At 40.4% G+C, this 25,748-nt stretch overlaps 1 protein-coding gene across 1 annotated transcript in view; it reads left to right on the forward strand.

The window, feature by feature from the left end:
• The window catches only part of LOC144261028 (tumor protein D52), a 191,929-nt gene that overhangs the window by 69,314 nt on the left and 96,867 nt on the right, over nt 1-25,748 (forward strand). Inside the window, exon 6 of the mRNA XM_077810095.1 lies at nt 18,643-18,824. Coding sequence (XP_077666221.1) covers nt 18,643-18,824 — 182 coding nt within the window. The remainder of the gene's footprint in view (nt 1-18,642; nt 18,825-25,748) is intronic.

Raw genomic sequence — 25,748 nt, forward strand, 5'->3', positions numbered from 1 at the left:
ATTTCACCTCTGGGAGGTGGGGAAAGGGGAAGAAATCAACAAAATACAGTGTAAGAAAGAAGAAAGCTTTTAAAATTCTTGTATGGTAGGAATTTGTGGGGGAGTTAAGGTACTTCAAAATATTTGAGATAAAAATAAATGTTTTTTAAATTGGGTCCCTAGTGTCATGCTTTTTTGGAACCCTTTTGCAAAGAGTACATACGGAGATTCTACACTAAGTTTCTGGGAAGGATTATTGTAGATCACCACTCTTATATTTTTCCATTTTGGAATTTCGGAGAAAATACGTTTTAATTTTCATAACTGATTTGAGCTTTGCCAGTTTGAAAGCACTGCATTAACAATGTGACAGTGATATTGCCTAAACAGATAATCTATGTCTGTACACAGCAGAAAAGTAGACAGATTCCAGTTTCCCTATTTACTCGACATGTACTTCAGCAAAGCCAATTGAAAAAGCATCACATACACTAATTATTACATTCTTTGCTAGGTAGTTTTCCAATTTTTTCACACGACAGCAAGAGTCACCAAGCTGCAAGCTCTGCATTTTAATGTTGACATTTCTCCATAGTCAAGCATTCCCTGCAGCTTCTGTGTGCTTCACTATATTGGTATTATTCTTTGTAAAGCTCTGTATTATTTTATTTTTATTTTTTATTTCCAATTTGCACATTTTTTTAAAATCTAGGGAAATTAAATAAAAGTTTTCATTTAAAGTTAGTTATGGTTGCTCAGTTCTACTCTAATAACATTTTGCTGAAAAGCTAGCAAATACAATGTTAAGGTCAACAGCCACACTTGTTTCTCTACTTACACCAATATAAAACTTAACAATTTTATCTATTACTGTCCTTTTTACACAACACATGGTTGACAGCCAAAGCTTTAAAAACTACCATGCAGTCTTAACTTTGATACACCTACAAGAAGAACAGGTACATTAGAAGTTGTTCTTTTCCCACCTATGAAATCTATTCAACAAAATCTTAAAAAGAAAATACTTTTAACATATGTCCTTATATGCATATCAGATTTAAGGTTGCGTAGTAGTTTATGAAGGCCTGCCTATTAGGTAAGAGTTGATGAGTTTTATGTAGATGTTGGTAGAAAAACAAAATGTGGTTGTTGATCTTAACTGAATGTTATTTATTTGCTAGCTTTTCAGTGGTTGAGAAAAATGTTAAAGTAGAACAGAGTAACCTTAAGTTACATTAAATGAAGTCTTTTGCTGTGCGATAGATTAAATAAAGGGTAAAATGTTTTGTTAATAGAGTGAATAACCTAAATTTTGTAGCTCAGTATCTTTAAGTGAAAATGATTATTACTATGACCTCTTTTTAGTTGTTTAGAAAAAGAGTGCATTGGCACAGTATTAGGTTCTGTTTGCTCCTGTTGTTTCCTTAATATTAATAGAAAAAGAGATCCAGGTTCACATTTTACATTTAGGCAAAATCTTAGAACATCTCAAATGTTTATTTTAAAACTATTTAGTAAAGAATTTATGTCTGTAAACCTAGTCTCCGCTCCTTAAATTTAATGGAATGTGAGTTGTTGGAAGCAAAAACACAAAACCAAACCAAAACGAAATAAAACCAACAATGACCCAGACTCATAACCCTCAATATCTCACTTATAACCACAAGGTGGAGGTAACTGAGCAAAGAATCCTCCTTTGTGGAGTTAGGCTAACTTTAGTTTTATTACAGCAGAGGGCATCAGTTCTTTTAAGACCTAATGGAAAAAATACTGTACATTTGGGGGATTTTCTCTCAGGTCAGTTTTAAAACATACTACAATTGGGAAATGTTGTAATTGTGAATAACTAAGTTTGAGATTTATAAAAGTGCCTAAGTGTCTTAAGATCACAAGTCCCTTAGGCAGTGTTGAAAATCTCACCCTTAATCTTCACTTTTATTTTGATTTTTTCTTATTTATGAATGTACATACGTTTTATCATACCTGTGTATTGAATAGTTCTTTTGATTAACATTGCATCTCACTTGCTTGGCTGAGGCACAATGCTTAACACGTAGATCTCATCTTCTGTTCTCCATGTCATTGCATATTTATATTAACATTTCAATTATGTATGTGTTTTTCCATCTAAAATTATGCTGTGATAACTGTTTTTTATCTAAACCTTCTTGACCTGTAAATTATTTTGCAGTTTCTGTATCTTCTTCTGCACAAAAGGTCTACTGGTCTATTTTCCCTGAATGTGAAGGTTTTCTACATCCATTTGAAGTTCCCTCCTCTGGATCTGTGGTGATATTATTGTGATGATCTAACTTTTCTTCCTCTGTAAATGAATTTTTGATGGAAAAACACAGACAACATTTCTAATAATGATTACATTTGTATTAAATTACATATGTTGTTTAACTTTAAGAAAAAAACTTTGCATATGTTTGTTAATCCCTTATTATGAGCACATTAATTTCAAAATAAATGTTGAGGTGGACATTAAAATTGGTAAATGAACACTTTGTTTAATGGAGGCCAGCAAACCATGTGTTTCGGCTGCAGTCCAGAAAGTACGTCATCATTTGGAGCCTTTTGTGGTGCAGTTTCTCCCTTCTTAGTCTAACTTAGATGGGAAGATAGTGAGAGAGCTCCTACTTTTTACAGGAAACAGGGATATTTGTTTGAGTTGACAAATCACAATAAGATCTTATAAGGTTATGGCGTTTGTGGGTTAGCCCCTTGTAGTTGTGGTAGCAATACAGCATGTAAACAAAGTGATGTCACTACTTTCTACTACATTCAAATGATAACTGATTTGCCTCACACTATGGTTACATAAAACTGGGACGCAGGAGCAGCTGTGGTGAGAACATACTGTGTTTAGATAAGGTCTAGCAATTATACTTTAGGCTTGTTCAAAGGTAAATTGTACTGTTTATTTTCAAAGTATAATTATTTGTTATTGTTTTCTAAAAAGGATTACATGAAAATAATAGATATGAAATTATAACTCCTTTTCATGTAGGTGCGTCTTGTCAATTGGGGACTATGACTTTCTTAATATTTTCAAAAGAAGGAAATTATAGACATGAGTCCCTACTCTTTCTTAGTACAAAAATAAATAAATACATTTGCTCTATTGAATATGTGTGGGTAAAAAATATATGTTTAGCATTACTGTATTTTTCTGCTTCATGACATTAAAATTTTCTCCCAAAACACAGAGATATATATTAAATTAATGCTGATCTTTATATGTTCTAGATGCATAATTCTAAGGCTGCAAGAGACCACTGTGATCATCTAGTCTGACCTCCTGTGCTACACAGGCCTTCTGACATTCTGTGAACAATATTGGTGCAATATAATTAACAAGGGCATATGATACAACATCACTATTGTTGTATTACATTATTTTACCACCTACATATATTTATTAACATTATGACACCATAACATAATTTCTGTTTTCCACAGTATTGAAGGGCTGTTTTTTATATATCTAGACATGTCTATGAAAATGCCTCTGACTCAAAAAAGGCAAAAGTCACAACATAAAATATATTATCAGAGCCATAGAAAAAAAAATTATACAGCAAAGAAGTTTTGATTTAAAAAGAGGGTAATTCAGGAAAAGGTATTGTATACTATGCCAAACATAAAAATAAGATGGCTGTCATTTAAAAGCTGCCTCCATGGTACTTCTTGAAGAACATCATAATTAATAAGGAAAAAGGAAAATAACATGTACGGTATAATACTAAACAGTTGGAATGCTTCATATATTTGTCCACTAATTAAATGATAAAAACTAAGTTGTCATGTCCTATTCTAAACTTGTAGTTGAAGTTTAATCTTTAACTTCATATTTTCTGATTCTTTTAATAGTTTGATAGAAAGCAACCAACATGCACATTTGAACAAAGTTTTTTGTGTTGGAATAAAAATCTCTGGTAAATTATTTTCCCTACATGTATAATTTTTAATATTTTTGTCAGCAGTCACATGCTAATCCCTTTCTTTTTCAACCAGTGGCACATCCTTCCATAGTTGCAATTCAGGGGATTAAGCAATTAACTGTGAAGAAAATAATTTAGATGTCCAATATATGCCAGCAGATTTTCACTGTTATTCAAATATGAATGTAAGGTGTTAGAAAAATGGTATAGAAATGTACTGGATTGTTTGAGAAATAGTGTGTGATCATGTAATTAAAGACTACATAATAGATTTTAATATTGAACGGTGCCATTGTAATAATCTAGTTTGACCTCCTGCATGATACATGCCGTAGAATTTTACCCAGAGATTCCAGTAGCAAACCAATGACTTGTGGTTGAACTAAAATACATCTTTTAGAAAGACAGCCAGTCTTGATTTAAAATCTCTATCATGACGTGTGGAAGAGGGCAGAGTTAAGGTGTCTAATGTAACCTAACTTTTGGCATTTTCTGATTTCTGAATGCAGCTTTAACATTCTCTTTATGTAGCTTTGTGTCTTAGATTTTATGGCTTTTGTTTTATTTGCTTTAAGAATAAAGTTGGAAAAAATAAAAACATAAGAAAGAACTTCACTTTCCATGACTTTGTAGTTCAGCAAGCTTTAAACAGGTTTGGCAGGAGCACTTGTAAATCAATGATTTGGAACTGTCTATCCAGACACCCTCAGAATGCCCTGTCCCACATATGCAGGAGACTTGCAGAAGGAGTTGCTAGATTCATAGAGGAATGCAGTGGGTGGGAGGGGCAGAGAGACCCTCTCATGCAAACTTTTAGCAACTGCACGCTTCAAAGGCACATCAGAGCAGGCCTTCTTTACACAAGTCTTATAAAGTGTGCAGCAACCTTTCTCTAAAGTTTTTGTCTCTTCAATATAAATGAGCTAGCCTGGAATACTGTGCAGCATGGGCACCTTAGGTGAATTAGTTACATGCTTAGGCCCCTATTCTGCAAATGTGAGTAGTCAAGGCCTTTGCAAAATAGTACTGCACATGTTCAACAAGTGGTTTTTGAAAGGCTATAACTTGGTAAAATCAAAACTAAATTGTGCTAGAACACTCAGATCACTCCTTCTCATTGAAAGATATTTAAATATCAAATTTCAACTTTCTATCCCCATCATTTTTGGTTGTAGAGTTAATAAAGTAGGAAGAAGATTTTTTATATAATGGAAAAAATTATACATGTATTTTTCACCCTCTTACTCAGAACAGCTTTATTTTTAAATTTGGAAAAAAACAATTTTTTAGGCCGGGATTAAACATGGAAAAATTTAAATCCAAAATATGTAAGTTTCAGAAAGTTATGAAATGAATGCAGATACTTAAACAATCTCAGTCATAGCAGTTACTGTTACTCATGGTATAATTCTATTCAGACTGGATCATTTATTGCTTTTTTCTTTCTTTTGGTAACCATTTCCAAGATTCCTTCACTGCATTTTTTGGGGGAGGGATAGCTCCGTAGTTTAAGCATTGGCCTGCTAAACCCAGGGTTGTGAGTTCAGTCCTTGAGGGGGCCATTTAGGGATCTCGGGCAAAAATTGGGATTGGTCCTGCTTTGAGCAGGGGGTTGGACTAGATGACCTCCTGAGTCCCTTCCAACCCTGATATTCTATGATATTGAGTGTCTGAGTAAGAGTCTCCAGTTTTCACTGTGGTCTTTCAGTTTTCTGTTTTGTAATGTTTACTCTAACTCTTACTCATCTTTTTTTCATCTTTTCTCTGAATTTTGACATTCTTCCACAAAATTTGCTTTGTTCACTGGGGTCATTTTGAAGACTTATTTATAGTCGGTTATTTTTCTAAATTATTATTAAGTTGAAATAAGCAAGAAGGAATAATGCTGTCGAAAAGGCTGTTGGTATTCATTGCAATAGCTGTTGTATGAATTGTTTTTCAAACTACTAGAGAAGATTAAAATGTATTACTAATTCATATATTTCCAGTATTTTCAGTGCTTTGGTTGCAGGCAATAATCAGTTAACTTTAAAATATAATAGACAAAAATAGGATTGTGGTGACTCTCATGCTTACAGAAATGACCCAGGACAATACGTTTCCTAAGAAGAAGAAAGTTTTTAATACAATATTTTGTTGTGTGAGAATATCTTCTGACTTTCCATCCAACTGCCTCCCAAATCCCATTCAAAACTCTCCCTTGTGACTTTCCAAGTCAGCATTTAACTGTTTTCTCTGAGTTAATCACAGCTTTCACTTTCTTTGTTTTTGATAAAACATCCTTCTTTTATGACTTCTCCTGTTACCCTGTTTTATAAAGCAACTTTATTAAATAAAATTTCTTTCTGTTTCAGTTTATACAGTAGTTGTTTTTAATTCCTGTTGGTAATGAGATCCATGTTTGTGCTCCCTGCCATTATCTCCTATTGTATGGAATAAAGTAAAAAAGTCTCTTGTTTTAAAAAAAAACCAAAGAGGTCGATCTTGTCTTTGTGGTTGCCCATGTTGGCTTGTATGTTGAATCTGCTGGGAAATACTATGAGCTTTAATTGTGTGGGGTTTTTTAATATACCAGAAACCCAAAGGCCACTAATGAGGGAGGACAAAGAACTATACTATGATGGGAAAAAATTTCAAAACACAGTGTGCTTTAAAAAAGTAAACACTGTGTGTGTACAGTATTTAGTTGTAACTATACAAGTAAAAGTGGATTATAATTGAACATCTTACTTATGTGCCTTAATAGGTGAATTTTACTAACAGCTGTATTTACTTGAATTATTCACACGCTAACTAAAACTTTTGATTTGGTCTGTATCATGCAGGGTTGTATGATCAGTGGTCTTGTTTAAATTTCTGTTGCATGCCCAGATTGATGTGTATATTTTGTCCATACACATCATTTTGATTTTATAAGCAGTGTTGTGATTACAGTCTAAGATATAATTTGTCACATGTAGTGGATTCAATGAGTGGTAAGTCTTGAAAAACACTAAATGTAGTGGATACTGGTCAATTGCTTTGCTTTTGAGACCATTAGACTGCCAAGCCAGGATGGGTAGCAACAGTTTTGCCATCCATATTGAATTGCTGTATCATATCTGGCAAAATAGGAAAGAAAGACTTAATACTTCTGGTCTGGTGATATTTTCAAATCAAGAGATTAACAACTAAATCAGTACTGTTTACTGCTGGGGAAATTGTGCGCAGATTTCCTTTGCTTCCTTGCAGAAAATGGTTTCTGTGGGGAAGGAAAGAGAAGCTTCACCAGTACTCACTCACCCCTCACTGGCAGCTTGGCAGCTCAGATGCATCTGTTTGGGCTGCCGTGGTTGTGGGGAGAGGTAGATCACTGCGGGGGAGGGAGATCTGGGGATCCCCCATAGAATCATAGAAGATTAGGGTTGGAAGAGACCTCAGGAGATCATCTAGTCTAACTCCCTGCTCAAAGCAGGACCAACTCCAACTAAATCATCCCAGCCAGGGCTTTGTCAAGCTGGGCCCCAGCCGCCCGGGGATATTAGTCCTAGCTGGGGGAGGAGGATGGAGATGGAGTAGCTGGGCTGGGTCAGATCAAGCCGCAGAAACTTCCCCGGCTTCAGGAAGCTCTGCACCGCATGGTGGGGAAGAGGCTTGGGAGAGGGGTTCCAGGTGTGGGGGGTGAGGCTCAGCGGGAGGGTTTGATTGGAGGGGGGCCCGGATGCATGGGGCTTGGCTGGACAGGGGGAGCAGCTCGCTGTACAGTGACCCCTCCGTGCACCCAGAACACCCCCAATGAGTTCCCTCCACATCAGGAGCCCCCCCACTCCTTCTGCACTCAGACTGCCCCCCCCCCGAGCCTTAGCCCCTGAATCAGGAGCCCCCCACACCACTGAGCCCCACTCATCAGGGATTCCCACCCCACTGAGCCCCAACCACGTGCACCCTGACCCCCCATTCCACCAAGCCCCACTCCCCCATCCCCCACTGGGCCCTAACCAGCTTCACCTGGACTCCCCTGCAGAGTCCTATTCCCCCTGTACTCAGAACCCCGCACCGAGCTCCTGTGCATCCATGCACCCAGACACCCACTGAGCTGCCCGCACCCAGATTGCACCTCACAGAAGCCTGGTACTCTTGAGGGAATTCTTTGAAGAATTTTAAATTTTTAGGTGAAGTTCTGCATATTTTAATTGATAAAATAACACAGAAACACAATAACTATAATCACACCGTTTTCAATTATTTTGGTAATTTATTTCAAATACTTGTCAGCAAATAATTGAAAATGGTGTGATTATATTGTATTATTTTGACAAACAAAATTTGCAGAATTTTAACATGTGCGCAGAATATTTAATTTTTTGGTACAGAATTCCCTCAGGAGTAACTGTTGAATAGTGTAACATGAATGACTTTGGTATAGACAATAGAATAGAGATTTGGAGAAGACATGCTGCACTGAAAACATGCCCTACCAAATTCAGGTCCATGATTTCAGGTATTTAAATCTGAAATTTCATGGTGTTGTAACTGTCAGAGTCCTGACCCAAAACGGGATTTTGGAGGGGTCGCAAAGTTATTTTAGGGAGGTCCCAGTATCGCCTTCCTTACTTCTGCACGGCTGCTGGCAGTGCTACTGCCTTCAGAGCCGGGCAGCTGGAGAGCGGCAGCTGCTGGCTGGGAGCCCAGCTCTGAAGGCAGCGCCACCACCAGCAGCAGTACAGAAGGATGGCCTGGTACGGTATTGCCACCCTCACTTCTGTGCTGCTGCCTTCAGAGCTGGGCCCTCAACCAGCAACTGCCACTCTCGGCCACCCAATTCTGAAGGCATCAGCACAGAAGTAAGGATGGTGTGGTATGGCATTGTCACCCTTATTTCTGTGCTGCTGCTGGTGGGGGGCTGCCTTCGGAGCTGGGCACCTGGCCAGCAGCTGCCGTCTCTGGCCACCCAACTCTGAAGGCGGCACAGAAGTAAGGGTGGCAATACCATGATCTCCCCTACAATAACCTTGTGACCCCCTGAAATCCCTTTTTGGGTCAGGACCCCTAGTTCGGTCTCCCCCATAAAATCTGTATAGTGTAGGGTAAAATTCCACAAAAACACTTCACGGACTGTGAAATCTGGTCTTTTCATGGCTGTGAATTTGGTAGGGCCCTAGCTATATGTGTTTGTGTGTTATCCTTAACTGAAAGTCAAAATGGAACCTGGGGTTACATCATAGTACAGCACTTCTTGTATGGTCCAACACTACAAAAATATTAATACATTCTGTACAGCAAATAGGCCACAGTATTTAATATTGTAAGTATAAATACGTAGTGTTTATTCATCAGCTTCTCTTTGCTTCTAATAACATCAGCTAATAGGTGAGATGAGCCTGTGACACAGCAGAAATAATAGCTTGTTTAATCCAAAAGGAAATTATGAACAATATTTCTCTGAGGAATTTGGAGCTGCTGTGTAATAATTTATGAATACTGTATGTTGGTCTGGTTTGTGGGGTATTTTCTGTATGGCTAATATTGACTTAAATCAATAGGGCAAACTATCTGGAAAAACAGGCAGGGAAGAATTGCTCAAGATAATACCTTTCTGTGCTAATAATTGAGAGTTAAGGAATAATGCCAGAAATCTTAGCTCTGAAGATTTTGCCTCCTCCCCAACTAACCTACAGAACTGGTTTGGACCAACACATAAAAGAGATCCGTAGAACTTTGACAGGTTTTAAAAAAGCACTCTCTAAAGGCCATGTGTAGTAGTTCAGGGGAAGCAGATTGAGACTCCAAGAACTGATGGGAGTGTCTGAAGAAGTTAGGTCTTGCCTATATTACCATCAGGGGATGGTAAGCCTCTAAGTAAGTAGACGTGTGTAGACTATTAGGGCCTGTGTGCACTACAGACTTAAATCACTACACTGTTAGGTCACCTTACATCCACCACAGTAATTACTGTGGTGCCTGATGTTCACACTACCCTCCTGTTGGTGGTGCATGTCCTCACCAGGAGCGCTTCCACCAATTGAAGAAGGGCAGCGTGGGGAGGCTGAGAGCCAGGGCTCTCAGCTCTGTGCAGCTTCCCACCGGGAACCTAGCTGTTCCCGGGGCTTCTCGCCTTCCCACCAGGAGTGTGGCCCAGCTACCTGGGCTTCTTGCCTCCCCATCATGAGTGAGGGGAAGCCACCTGGGTTTTTTGCCTTCCTGAATGGGGAGCTGGGCGGGTGCAGCCCAGTTCCGAGTGGGGAGCAGCAGGCAGCCTGGCTATAGCCCCCTGGCTTTCTTGTCAATTTCACAGCTCCAGCATGGAGCCCTGAAATTGACCAGATAGCCAACAGCCCAAGTAAGTAAGGCAGCAGAGGTAACTACACCGACTTAAGCCCTAGGTCTTTCGTGGAGGTGGAGTTATTATGTCGGTGTAGTAGGGCACTTACGTCAGCAGGACGAGGCTTTAGTGTGTACTCTGACATACGTAGGTTGACATAAGCTGACTTATGTCGACCTGAGTAGTGTAGACCAGGCCTTAGTTCATTTTAAATCCTTTTTCTGTACAAGCTAAAGCTTTGTTCCTACTTCTAAAATAAACAATACTTCTGTTTTAAGAAGGCTGTCTGACCAGAAATACCACTGGTCACAGACTCCCAACAGGAAGAATCACAGATGCCCAGACTAGCTGACTTGGGCTTGCACTGCAGGGCTGTTATATTGAAGTGTAGACTTCTGGGCTCGGTCTGGAGTTCAGGCTCTAGGACCCTACGAGGTGGAGCTAGGGCTGCAGCCTGAGCCCAACATCTATACTGCAATTAAACAGTCCTGCGAGCCCGAGTCAGCTGGCATGGGCCAGCTGTGAGGGGTCTAATTGCAGTATAGACATACCCATTGAGTCTTTCATTTTGTTGGACATCAGGTGCTGCAAAACTATATTGTGCGTGAGCTGTCTTCAGCTATGCAGCTCCCATTGGCTTCAAGGTGAGAAGTATATGCACAGCTGAGAGCAAAGTTTGGACTTGAGTACAGAAACCCCAAAATCTTATAACGGTTTATTATCAACGTTACAAGCCTTATCTTTGGGAATTGGCATTTTAAGAATTGTAAGGGTTTCTGTTTCTAGAAGTAATGCCTGAAGCACATTTTGGTTAAAGGGTGGTGGTTGAGGAGAAAAAAATGGTATAACTGAAGAACAAAATGTGTGTTGGTGATTTTTTAATAGAAAACTCCAGAGAGAGACCCACTAAGTGGGTTGTGTAAATAGTGACTCCCTGGGTTTGTAGTAATTTGTACGACCATTTATTTAAAATTGCTAGAATTTTCACTCATATTTAAATAGTAATATATAACTTTTATAGGTACAATATTACAGAACCATAAGCTCTTGTGGGCTAGTACATAGAAATGAAATATTTATTGTAAAGAAATACAGTTAAAGTGACTTAATGGTAATGATTTTCATCAGGTCAGATGAGGATTCTTTTATTTTATAGTAGACTGCCTACTCCTTCTTGTTTTCCAATTGCATCCTTAATTGCTGTGGCAATACAGTACCTCTCACTATAAAAGACCTATTTCAAATAACACATTTTTCCCCTATTTTTATTTGTTGTAACTAGGCAGGAGATGTCTGCCCTTGTCAGCGTTTTACACTGGCAATCCTATATTTATGTACATGATAGTTGCATTCTTCGCATACTGCTTTATGTTAACATCATTCATTCCACAACTGCAGGAATTTAACCACCCATCTCATTTATCCATGTTGCATTTGTATTCCACACATTCCAACATGCACACTGCTTGTCCTTGCAAGCAGACATAAAATGTTCATAGGTTTTTCAAGACCTGTTGCTCATTTGGGTGGGATGGGACCACCTTGCTGTTAAGTTGGGGGGGGGGGTACTTCAGAAAATTTGCATGGCCTTCCTCCATTACCTGCGGATCTTTTACTGAGGTTTGGGACTATGATTTTTCCATCCTTTGTTCAAGATATATTGCCTTGCAGAATATTTAGTTTTAGGGAGAGACCAGATTCGTAGTGTTTTTCATACTGACCTATACAGTGTACCTAGGAAACTGAACATATCCAAAATGTTGTGGTTTGTGTTAAACCCTTCTGGCGTCTTCCCTTTTTAATGTCTAGGGTGTAGAAAACAGTTATTTACACTTAATTTGCCTAGATCATTGTTGGGCAACCTGCAGCCCGTCAGGGTAGTCTGCTGGCAGGATGCCAGACAATTAGTTTCCATTGCACGGCCGCCCGCAGCTCCCAGTGGCTGTGGTTCGCCATTCCCAGCCAATGGGAGCTGCGGGAAGCAGCAGCCAGCACAACTCTGTGTCCCGTGCTGCTTCTTGCAACTCCCATTGCCCGGGAACAGCGAACCGCAGCCACTGGGAGTTGCAGACAGCCGTAAAAATGTAAACAAACTGTGTGGCGGCCTGCCAGATTACCCTGACAGGCTGTGTGCTGCCCACGGGCTGCAGGTTGCCCACCACTGGCCTAGATGTTTGACACCCTTTTTGTACATCTGAGTTTTATTTGTCATGTTTTTTTAAATTTTTAAAATTTTATCTTCATCATGATTAAGTATACTTTATATCGTAGACAGGTCTGAATGTTTGACAGGAAAGCGAGCAGCTGTAAATAACTTGAGGTCCAGAGGTTTGCACTCTCAATTCTGCTGTGTATTCTGGAAGAAAATAATTAGAGGAGACTTAGAAGTCACAAAGAGAAAATAACAAATACATCAGAAGGTGATCTAAGAGTGGAATTACATGTTTGGAAGAAGCTGAAGACACACAAACCAACATCTAATGAGATATCCTGGAAGTCGCACAGAAAATTAACAAAGTTGCAGTTTCTGCCACGAGATTGTAAATGAACGTATTGATGGTGGTGATAGCCCACAGAAAAGTCTTGGAGCTCCTGTACACCAACCGTTAGAACCTCATCCCCATCATAGCAACTTAGGAGAGTCTCCCTGCTTCAGGCACATGGGTTTGTAATAAATCACAAGAAGATCCATAATCCCTTCTGAGAGAATTGTCCACCTAGAAGTCAATAGGTTCAAAAGAGGGAGATTTCTTGGCACAGCAAAGGTTCGATGAGACCCAGATGTTGATCTCCGTGGTGTCAAGGAACCAAGTTCGTCCATCCATCTTTACCTGCGGCTTCTGCGGCTTCCAGTCTTGTGCGCAGAGCCTATTCCAAGGGCAAGCTTGCACATAAGAGAGCTTCAGGAGCTAAGCTATTTCCTACAAGAGATGCTTAGAAGAATTAAGATATTATCCAGAGTAACCCATTCCCTCAGTTTGTGAAAACAGAAAACCCATATGATATTAATATTATGAATTTTCCTTCACAGTCCCAAAAATCTTGATCATGGATGTCACGCTTTCGGGGTGGAGAGCTCATTGGGGATGTCATAATACACAGGCAATATGCTTGAGATCACTGAGGCTTCAGACCATCAAATTACTAGAGATGAGAGTGCTAAGGGTAGCCATTGGGACTTCCAGGGTATGTCTACACAGGGATAAAAGCCCTGTGGCATGGCTGCGGCTGGCCTGGATCCGCTGACTTAGGCTTGGGATGGGGCTAAAAATCACCGTATGGATGTTCAGGCTTGGACTGGAGCCTGAGCTCAGGGACGCTCCACCCTCACAGGGTCCCAAAGCTCATGCTGCAGCCGAAGCCCAAATGTCTATGCAGCAGTTTTTCAGCCTTGGAGCCCAAGCCCCGTGAGTGCAAGTCAGCTGATCCAGGCCAGCCGAGGTGTTTTATCCTTGTGTAGACATGCCCTCAGAATCACTTGCAGGCACAGGCTCTGGATCAGACAACACAATGACTTTGGTATGTCATTGTCTGGCAAGGGAGCAAAGAAGCTTGAGTCTGAACACAAATCAAAGATCCTCCATGGGTGCAGTGACACTGAGCCTCCATCAGGAAGATCCACATAAAAGAGACAGTGAACACAAAAGCAGCTAAGACACCAGCATATGGACAATTCAGTGGTTTCTGTATCAAGAAGTATTCCATTCCTATACAGGAAGTAAGGCCATGCCCCAGGTGGGCCTATTCATATCCAGTTGAAATGTGAAAACAAGGCTCTTCTTCGTCAGCCTAGCAGATTTAGGGATCTGGGGCAAAATTGGGGATTGGCCCTGCTTTGAGCAGGGGGTTGGGCTAGGTGACTTCCTGGTCCCTTCCAAACTGAGATTCTATGATAACCAAATATTCCTCTATACATCCCTTTTTCTTGTTTCTGCTGGTGAGAGTAATTCAAAATATGAAACTGGAGGAAATGATGGCCATTCTGATTACCCAAATTGGCTAAGAAGTCAGCAGGCTAAGCCCTAGTAGAGTTGCCACAGAGACTGCCAAACCATCTTCCAAGCAGATAGTATCTCCTGTTCTGTGGCTCAGTCTGCATTCCAACTGAGGTTACCTGAGCCTAGTAGCTTGGTATTGAGTGCAAATGCCAAAGTAAGAGTGGATACTCCTCCAAAGTCATAAATACCTCTCTTAGCCTCCCATAGACTTCTAAATTCCTAAGTCACTTTTGAAAATAGGACTTAGATTTTTAAGTCACTTGACGCTATTGAACATTTTACCTAATGCTCTTAAAGTGTAATGGGGAGGTCAGTCAGTACCCGTTGTAGATTTTGGCATTGTCTATAAGGTGCTAAAAAGTGCAAGAAATTATATTTGTGCTTTCCTGCAAAATACTTCAACAGGCAGAATCTTAGACAATTTTTACTACTTAGATACGAGGATTCAAATGCAATAATCGGTTATATAAGATTTTTAGGATGATTCATTGTAGATGTTTGTTTGTGTCACTTGAGCAGCATGTAGGGCAGCCTGAGGATTGGATGAAGCATTACCTAGATTGCCGTATCACCTGAAGAAATACAAATTGTTAATGCTTACTGTCAACATTCCTATTGTATCTGGGTTTTATTCTTGAAGCACAGCAAGTGCTTTTGTAAAATTAATTTATTTTACCCAGTTTAATTTAGTTTATATTATTATTATTTATTATTATTATTATTGCCTAAATTTGAAAAAAAAAGTGTGCATTTGTGATTGTAAAGCAGAAGGTTTTTATACAGGACACTTATGCTGGTGGTGCATCAACAGCTACTTCTATCTCTTGGTAATAGGTGTTTTGTATACACAATTGCTTAAAAGTATTTTAGTCAGAGTTCTGGGGTGCTACTGTTTACACTGGTAGTTTCTGAATCAGCAGATTTGCCAGGCATCAGATCTCTAGCTCAATTTTTAATTCCTGAGGTTTTGCTATGTCAGGACAACCCAAGCTGTTTCTGCATTCCAATAAGTCGGAATTCAAAACTATCCCTTTTTGTTATGATGTTATTAGGAATGGGGTTGCCAAATTTACAGATAGAATGTGATGGCCCTGTTCTAGCTACATGATTACTGCTGTGTGGCTGCTAACTTTTTCAGCATCTGTTTAGTTTACGCTGGGGTATGTGTGTTTTTTATAGTGTCATATTTGATAAATAACACAGAAGCTATCTGTTTGGAGTTATGAGATAGAAACATCTTTGCTTCCCATTAAGCATGCTTTTGATTCTTTGACTTAAATACGATATGGTTTCAAGTAGTTTGAAATGTTTTAGTTTTCTGATTGAATAGTTTGTGTCTCATGTTGTCCAGTCTCTTGTAACAATTAAAACACATTACTGCTGATGTGTCAATAGGTTGTTTGATTAGTTCCTTGGCATGAAGAGATTAGATTTCCCATTTCAAAGGGTAAATAGTATCATAGATGTCTGTAGCAGTGGTACTCTGTATTTTAGACTACATTGTGTAGACGATATAAAAGGTGATAAAAATGTTAGAGCCTGGAATGTCTTATTTACCATTTAAAAATGACTGGCGCATGGGCTAACTTCACTACAGATGGAAGTAGGTATAATTCCCTCACCGCTTATATCAGCAGTGAGTTTCACCCAAGCTTTCTAGATATTGAGCCTTATCCTGCTAGGTCCTGAGCTCCTTGTGTGAGGTTCTGAGTGTCCCCTAATCCCATTGGAGTTAACATAACATCAGGGTTGGTGCAAGAATGTTTTGCGCCCTAGGCGAAACTTCCACCTTGCACCCCCCCACCCTGAGGCGCCCCCCCCCCCCCCCGTGGCAGCTCCCCTCCGCCCTGAGGTGGCCCCCCCTGCGGCAGCTCCCCGCCGCCCCCTCTCCCCTCAGGGAGCCGTGCAGCAACTCCCCTCGGCCCGGGAAGCCGTGCGGCAACTCCCCACCCCAGCCCACCTCTGCTCCGCCTCCTCTCCGAGCACGCCGCCGCCTCTTCTACCGCCTCCCAGGCTTGCGGTGCCAATCAGCTGTTTGGCACGCAAGCCTGGGAGGGAGAGAAGCAGAGCGGGGCGGCATGCTGAGAGGAGGAGGCAGAGCAGAGGTGAGCTGGGGAGGGGAGCGGTTCCCCTTTGTGTCACACCCTCCCCCGTTACTTGCTGCAGGCAGCCCTCCCCGCGCCCCTCTGCTGCAGCTCACCTCCGCTCCACTGCCTCCCCGGAGCGCGCTTTTGGCCACCCCCAACCACTTGGCGCCCTACGCGACCGCCTTGTTCGCCTAGTGGTTGCACCAGCCTTGCATAACATGGGTTGAGCCATTCTGAGCTCCTTTCAGGGTTGACCCACTATATAGAAAAAAGTGATGCAACTATAATTTTTAATAGCATTTAGTAGCTTTGAGACTTTTGATGCTATGTATTAAAAAAGCAGGAAATTACTGAAAAGCAATGCTCCTCTACATCAACCAAATTTCTAAAGGTTTGGCTATTTGATTATTACTCGTTCCATTGAGATTAGGAGCCCAAATGCCTTGGCTTGGATAAATCAGCAGCCGAAATTATATGAAGAAGTTATTCTGTTAAGGTAATAATTGCTAAATGCCAAAAAGCATTGATTAACGGGTTCTCTTTGCAACTTACGAATAAAAATGTTCTTTTTCATGCACTTTCTGTTTCTGGGATGTACTATCTCAAAAACCCACGCGTCCCTCCACAAATTCTCTTGCTTCCCAGAAAAAGGCTGCTGTTATCATGTTTTATAGGCACCCATCTTAAAATTAACCGAACTTAAAATTAACCGAACTTAGTATCTTAGTAGTTAGTATTGTTCTCATAAATGCTGCTTCTTTCTGACAATGGTATATCTAGGTATTTTAAGGCTTTCATTTCTTAATACTAAGATTAAAGCCTTTTACTTGGAATATTTAGGTACATAGTACCCTGTGTATAGAGCTGAGTATTTACTATTTGGTCTAAATTCTCTTAGAATTTTCCTTTGAGTGTTTTACTCCTTGGTTATTATATATTGTCACTGATGGCTGAATTATTAGCTTTTAACTGTACAGTTAAATACTCTCGTCTTGTTTCCAGATCTTTCATGTCAGTCACATTATGCTCAGTTAGCATCAGCCAGCACAGATGGCAGTTAAAGTACCTCAGTTTCACAGAGATGTATTTTTCAGTTATTGTTTTTAATTGGATGTGGAGAGATGTTTTTATTAAAATCTATGGATGAGTGTTCTCAAGAAAATACAGTAGTATCAGACATAATTTAAACCTCACCAGAGAGACAGATTGGGGACCTAGGGGAGCAGGCCTCCCTGAAACCAAAAGAAAAGGGGGAGGTCTCCTTTTGCTTGAGGAGGAGGATTTGTGGTCCCCAATTGTCTTCAAGGGGAAAAAATAGCGTTCTATGCATTTTGCCAGTCGGCACTTGAATTCAAATGTTTTGTTTGAGATTTTGGTGTATGAGAGAGAAAAAAAGATGTTGTTATGCATTCTCTGTGGCAGGGGTTCTGAAACTGGGAGTCGTGAGCCCTCAGGGAGTCGCAACGTTATTACATGGGGCGTTGCAAACTGTCGGCCTCCACCCTCAAAGCCTGCTTCACCTCCAGCATTTATAATAATGTTAAATATAAAAAAAAGTGTTTTTTAATTTTTAAGGGGGGTTGTACTCAGAGGTTTGCTGTGTGAAATGAGTCATCAGTATAAAAGTTTGAGAACCACTGCTCTATGGGTATTTAAAAAAAATCAAGTGTGTACATGTATGTACTTCCATATCATTACTCTGATGAAATATTTTCCATGTTTATATGTGGGGTGTAAATAAAAAAGCTGTGAGCATTAATCCATAATTTGGACTGTTCCTTTTATTATTTAAATACAAAAGCCAAAAAGCTAAATTGTCAAAAATTAAAAAATAATTACAGTCAGTAATGTCTTGCCAAATTTATTAGAGTGCATTTTCAATGAGGAAGTAGTAAATTAAAATCTAATTTTAATAAGGTTCTACATGCAAGTAAATCATATCAACTAGCAAATATATCTTTTAAAGAACTATTACATTATTTTATTAAATTATTGATTAGTTAATGTCTATAGAACAGTTTGAAGGTATGCCTTACTACATAGGTGCAAAGTATTATTTATCGTCTCTATATAGCTGAACTGTTAAAATATTGCCCTTTTTAATATGTAAAATGTTTTGGATCAGAGAAATAATATACCATAAACTGAAGTCCTCTCAAAAGGCAAGAATTTACAAAAAATGTACCAAGGACATGAAATTTTGAATTGTATTGTAGTGAATGGGTCTTGTTTATACATTAAAAATAAGATTTAGTGTCTCGTTTAGACATTAGTTGCATTTTATGTATGGAAATATGTTTAACATTTTTTTTCCTTATATTTATCTGTAGGTGCCTTCAAAAAATGTGGAATCCTTCGCATCCATGTTGAGACGCTCTCCTTTAGTTCAGATGGGGCCCGCCAAAGACAAAATAGTGCTTGGTCAAATCTTCCACATTGTAGAAGATGATCTTTATATAGATTTTGGTGGCAAGTTTCACTGTGTGTGCAAACGACCAGACGTAGATGGAGAGTAAGTAATACTATTGTGGTAAACGAATAAAATTTGCAAGAAAACCAGGATACCTAGGCAGTCAGAAATCTCTTTGGAATGATCTCAGATAGGGTTTCTTTGTAATTTGTTAATTTTAAACTGCTGAACTATAGATTGCAGGTGGAGAGCTAATCCAAATCACAAAAAGGTTTGGTTTTGCTCCGAAGTCACTGCATTAAGAGCAGATTCCCTTACATTATCAATCATTGGCACACAAATGTTACAAACTCTTAAAGCCCAGAGGGGAATTACTTTTGTTAAATGTGTGATTTGTAAACAGAACATTAACTGGAGATCCAAAGTAATTTATTTGTTAATGTTTTCTGTCTTCTTTTAGTTCAGGTTTTTAAACTGTCAAAATTTTATCTTTGCACCTTGAAATGCACATTGACCACAAATGAATAATGAACAATTGAACTGAGATAAATTGTGATGACATAAATGGATAAATATGATCCAGTTTAGATTCATTGCCTGTTTCTAGTTGAGTGCACCACGAATATATTTGTATAAGCCTTTCTCTGATGGGCAAAATATATGCATGAAATGTCAGATTCCTGTATTTGTAGATGTTGGTTTCAAAAGAAACAATTAATTAAAACCATCTATTTCTGTAGAAAACAAGCTTTATTTTTTGAGGAGAAACATATTTCTGCTGTTATGAGTACAAAGAAGATAGCATTACACATGTGAACTGAATATAAACTGGGTTCATTGTTGTCTTCCTCACTTTTCAGAGACAGCTCCATACCTCTGCAGCTGAGTTGCAGGTTGCCCAGTGGCAATGGTAGCAGCGTGAAATTAACAGCTCAGTTTCACTTTTGCTATCCTGAAACTTGTGGCGTTTGGTTAAGCTGTTAGCTTTCTCATGCAGCAGCATGATTCCTATGAGCAGAAAGGAGAACAGGAACTGAAATGAGGAAGGAGGCTCCAAAAACAGGGACTAGGGAGGAGCAGAGTAGTGCAGACCCACTCTCTCGAAGCAGACTGGAGGCTCTGGTGAGGCAAGAAGAGACAAAATTCCTTTTCCCTTCCGGCAGCCAAAGGAGGGTTGAGCTTCAGATTTATCAGACACCTAACGCCAGAGGCTGATCATAAAAGATAGAGCCTCGGAAGCCTCTAGGGACAGCACCCTAGTAGAGATATTGGTGCTTGCCCTATTTGCAGCTGCTGGGGAACAGGGCTTCTCACCAGGTTCTTGCCCTTGGACCTTGCTGATGGGAGCCCCCTTCTTGTCTTTCATATCTGAATCTGGCTAGTAGGTTTACTCTTCTGTCCAGTAGGTGTCTGGTCAAAAACTATAATAGGCATCAGTGTGTCAAAGTTGTGAAACCAAACATTTACTGAAAATGTATTTTTTGTGAAAACTTGAGCACATTGAGAATAAAAACTCTCTTTCATTATTCAGTTCACTTTCACTCTTTAGTTTTGGTGCATTAGCACAATGCTGTGGTGCTTGAGTTCACAATGGTATGGTACATTTAAATCTACCCCCAACTTAAAAATTTTTTTTTAAAGGTTTGAAAATATTTGTATTGGGTTGGATGAAACCCCTCACTACCATACCTAAAATAATTGTCTTAAACTATCTTGACAATAAAAGCCAACTCTGGAGTATTTTGATTTCCAAACGTTTTTAATTTGAAATAACAAGTTTGTGCATAAGACTCTAATGTAATTTTGTAATCAAACAGCATTTGCGTATTCATGATTTTGCTCCCTCATATTTTCTAAAATAACGGCATAGTGATTTTTGTAGTGTTGCCTCTCTGACAACAGATGTGTTTGACAGGCCTGTGACTTTCAAAGCAGATACGATTGACAAATAGAAGGTAGATAGCACATGCCATGAATAGTAGTAGTACATTTTTTGACACAGATGTGAAATAAACAGGGTAATTTCTCAGTTCAGGCTATATGTAGGGTAAAAATAAAGGGGGATTAATTCTGCGTATGGTGAGCATCTTCAAAGAAAGTCCTCCAGCCCTATTGACTTCACTGGGAGCTCAGTACACTCAGCACTCTCAGGACCAGGTCTATAGAATCAACCTATATTATGTATTCAAGGCAACTAAATTTAAAATGCAGAAAAGAGAGAAAATTCAGGGTGGGAAAAGGCAAAAGAAAATCCAACCTTTCTACATAGTTCTAGTGAATTTTATGTTAACAGTTTATTTAGAATCTTGATTTAATATTATGATAGTTTAAAATTTGATCCATTACTGTCATAAATTTACTTATAAAAGATAGAAAACTTTAAAGTCTGTGGTTAATGTAGCTCATACAGTGAGAATGATCAGTAATCATGGCAATCATAATAGGTCTTAATGTCTTGTGTTAACAGGACATTGCATCATATTTTGGTGACAGAACATAGCACAGGAAAGAGAAGAAATGTATCTCAAAGGAATTTGTCCCCAAGTCCAATAGTGTTTGTGCCTGTATGGACCCATCTCTAGTGTTCCTTTTCCCCATCTTTCTTTTAAGGTTTACATTTGAACATGTATTATGGTGGGTGGATTGGGGTGGGGCTAAGGAGTTGGAAGTATAGAGCTCAACTAAATTGCTACCAAACCATCACTTAACCCTCCACAGATACTCCAGAACAAGTGCAAGATTAGCCCCTGTTGGTTTTTAAATTCGCATATAAATGGGTAGATTAATTTTGATGAAATTGACATGGGGGTGGTGTTAGTACTCTTTCTGATAGTTTTTGTTTTAGTGTCAACAGTTATATTATGAGATGTCTTCTTCCTACAGCACATAGTTAAACTAATTATCCAAAACTTGGCACATTGGTCAGTGTGTGCGTACAAGGGACTTTTGGATCAAAAGCAAATCTGGAAACTGCTATCTTGGCTAGATGCATTAATATTTAAGTAGTCATAACTATGTCTTGAAGTTAATGCCTCATGAAGAGGAATAAGTGGGAAGGTCATGCCTCTGCTTGTCTGATTACTTCTGTCTGCTTGCAGACTAAAGACAGCAGTGCACTGATTTTATAAAATTAAGGTTGCATTCTCAGAACAATGCTACCTTCTCATGTTTAATAAGAACTTGGTATAAATAATGTGTGGAGACTCTGCTTTGGATATTCCTGTGTCCCTCACCTGAGACAGAGATGGAGACTGACTTACAGTTTGGAAGCAAATGAATAATCATTTTTTACCAAAAAAAAAAAAAAAATCCTTAGTTTGGCAGAAGATGCTAACGTGGTTCTATTCTAGAAAGTTAGACAGGGTAAGAATATCATCCTCTTTTATAAAAAAAAAAAAAAAAAAAAAAGGAGTACTTGTGGCACCTTAGAGACTAACCAATTTATTTGAGCATAAGCTTTTGTGAGCTACAGCTCACTTCATCGGATGCATACTGTGGAAAGTATAGAAGATCTTTTTATACACACAAAGCATGAAAAAATGGGTGTTTACCACTACAAAAGGTTTTCTCTCCTCCCACCCCACTCTCCTGCTGGTAAAAGCTTATCTAAAGTGATCACTCTCCTTACAATGTGTATGATAATCAAGTTGGGCTATTTCCAGCACAAATCCAGATTTTCTCCCCCCCCTTTAGATAAGCTATTACCAACAGGAGAGTGGGTGTGTGAAGGGGGGGGGGGGAACCTGGGTTTGTGCTGGAAATGGCCCAACTTGATTATCATACACATTGTAAAGAGAGTGATCACTTTAGATAAGCTTTTACCAGCAGGAGAGTGGGGTGGGAGGAGAGAAAACCTTTTGTAGTGGTAAACACCCATTTTTTCATGCTTTGTGTGTATAAAAAGATCTTCTATACTTTCCACAGTATGCATCCGATGAAGTGAGCTGTAGCTCACGAAAGCTTATGCTCAAATAAATTGGTTAGTCTCTCAGGTGCCACAAGTACTCCTTTTCTTTTTGAGAATACAGACTAACACAGCTGTTACTCTGAATCCTCTTTTATATATATCCTCATATATGTTCTTTGTGTGGGTTTAGAGTAGAGGTTCTCAACCTGGACCCCACAGGCCGTTTGTGGCCCACTCAGCACAGAACTGTGGCTGATTTGACATTCTCAAGGCCATACAGGTAGTACTGGATGCGGCCCACAATGGTAAATGGGTTGAGAACCACTGGATTAGAGAAAAGAAAAGGAGTACTTGTGGCACCTTAGAGACTAACCAATTTATTTGAGCATGAGCTTTCGTGAGCTATAGCTCACTTCATCGGATGCATACCGTGGAAACTGCAGCAGACTTTATATATACACAGAGAATATGAAACAATACCTCCTCCCACCCCATTGTCCTGCTGGTAATAGCTTATCTGAAGTGATCAACAGGTTAGGCCATTTCCAGCACAAATCCAGGTTTTCTCACCCTCCACCCCACCACACAAATTCACTCTCCTGCTGGTGATAGCCCATCCAAAGTGACAACTCTTTACACAATAAGAAAAGGAGTACTTGTGGCACCTTAGAGACTAACCAATTTATTTGAGCATGAGCTTTCGTGAGCTACAGCTCACTTCATCAGATGTATACCGTGGAAACTGCAGCAGACTTTATATATACACAGAGAATATGAAACAATACCTCCTCCCACCCCACTGTCCTGCTGGTAATAGCTTATCTAAAGTAATCGTCAGGTTAGGCCATTTCCAGCACAAATCCAGGTTTTCTCACCCTCCACCCCCCCACACAAATTCACTCTCCTGCTGGTGATAGCCCATCCAAAGTGACAACTCTTTACACAATGTGCATGATAATGAAGTTAGGCCATTTCCTGCACAAATCCAGGTTCTCTCACTCCCTCACCCCCCTCCAAAAACCACCCCCATACACACACAGACTCACTCTCCTGCTGGTAATAGCTCGTCCAAACTGACCACTCTCCAAGTTTAAATCCAAGTTAAACCAGAACATCTGGGGGGAGGGGGGGGTTAGGAAAAAACAAGAGGAAATAGGCTACCTTGCATAATGACTTAGCCACTCCCAGTCTCTATTTAAGCCTAAATTAATAGTATCCAATTTGCAAATGAATTCCAATTCAGCAGTTTCTCGCTGGAGTCTGGATTTGAAGTTTCTTTGTTTTAAGATAGCGACCTTCATGTCTGTGATTGCGTGACCAGAGAGATTGAAGTGTTCTTCGACTGGTTTATGAATTCATAAACCAGTCGGAGAACACTTCAATCTCTCTGGTCACGCAATCACAGACATGAAGGTCGCTATCTTAAAACAAAAAAACTTCAAATCCAGACTCCAGCGAGAAACTGCTGAATTGGAATTCATTTGCAAATTGGATACTATTAATTTAGGCTTAAATAGAGACTGGGAGTGGCTAAGTCATTATGCAAGGTAGCCTATTTCCTCTTGTTTTTTCCTCTCCCCCCCTCCCCCCAGATGTTCTGGTTTAACTTGGATTTAAACTTGGAGAGTGGTCAGTTTGGACGAGCTATTACCAGCAGGAGAGTGAGTCTGTGTGTGTATGGGGGTGGTTTTTGGAGGGGGGTGAGGGAGTGAGAGAACCTGGATTTGTGCAGGAAATGGCCTAACTTCATTATCATGCACATTGTGTAAAGAGTTGTCACTTTGGATGGGCTATCACCAGCAGGAGAGTGAATTTGTGTGGGGGGGTGGAGGGTGAGAAAACCTGGATTTGTGCTGGAAATGGCCTAACCTGACGATTACTTTAGATAAGCTATTACCAGCAGGACAGTGGGGTGGGAGGAGGTATTGTTTCATATTCTCTGTGTATATATAAAGTCTGCTGCAGTTTCCACGGTATACATCTGATGAAGTGAGCTGTAGCTCACGAAAGCTCATGCTCAAATAAATTGGTTAGTCTCTAAGGTGCCACAAGTACTCCTTTTCTTATTGTGTAAAGAGTTGTCACTTTGGATGGGCTATCACCAGCAGGAGAGTGAATTTGTGTGGTGGGGTGGAGGGTGAGAAAACCTGGATTTGTGCTGGAAATGGCCTAACCTGTTGATCACTTCAGATAAGCTATTACCAGCAGGACAATGGGGTGGGAGGAGGTATTGTTTCATATTCTCTGTGTATATATAAAGTCTGCTGCAGTTTCCACGGTATGCATCCGATGAAGTGAGCTATAGCTCACGAAAGCTCATGCTCAAATAAATTGGTTAGTCTCTAAGGTGCCACAAGTACTCCTTTTCTTTTTGCGAATACAGACTAACACGGCTGTTACTCTGAAACTGGATTAGAGCCATCCCTACTCACACTGGTGACCATAATAAGATATTATTATACTTTCTATTAGCACTGTAGAGCAGGGGTGGGCCGGATCTGGCCCGTGGGCCGGATCTGGCCCCTCAGGGCTTTGGATCTGGCCCACGGGATTGCCCCTCGTGGTGCCGCAGGCCCTGCACCACTCTCAGAAGTGGCCGGCACCACATCCCTGGGGCCCTGGTGGGATGGGGGCGGGCAGAGAGCTCGGTGCGTTCTCCTTGCTTCCAGGCACCACCCCCCGCAGCTCCCATTGGCCGGGAACGGGGAACCACAGCCAATGGGAGCTTCAGGAGAGGTACCTGGAGGCGTGGCAAAGGCAGCGCATGGAGCCCGGTGCCCCTCCCTCCTGGAGCGGCGCTGCCACCCCGGAGTCACTTTAGGTAAGCGGCACTGAACCGCTGGAGCCCGAAACCCCCTGAACCCCTCACCCCAACTCCCTGCCCCGAGCCCCTTGCTGCACCCTGCATTCCAACCCCCTGCCCTGAGCCCCGCTGCACCCTATACCACCGTGCACCACAACCCTCTGCCCTGAGCTCCGTCTCGCAGTCCGCACCCCTCCTGCACCCCAACCCCCTGCCCTGAGCCCCCTGCCACACCCCGCATGCCTCCTGCACCCAACCCCCTACCCTGAGCTCCCTCCTGCAGTCCACCCTGGTCCTGCACTCCGCACCCCTCCTG

The sequence above is a fragment of the Eretmochelys imbricata genome, chromosome 2 (assembly GCF_965152235.1).
Source record: "Eretmochelys imbricata isolate rEreImb1 chromosome 2, rEreImb1.hap1, whole genome shotgun sequence".
NCBI lineage: Eukaryota > Metazoa > Chordata > Testudines > Cheloniidae > Eretmochelys > Eretmochelys imbricata.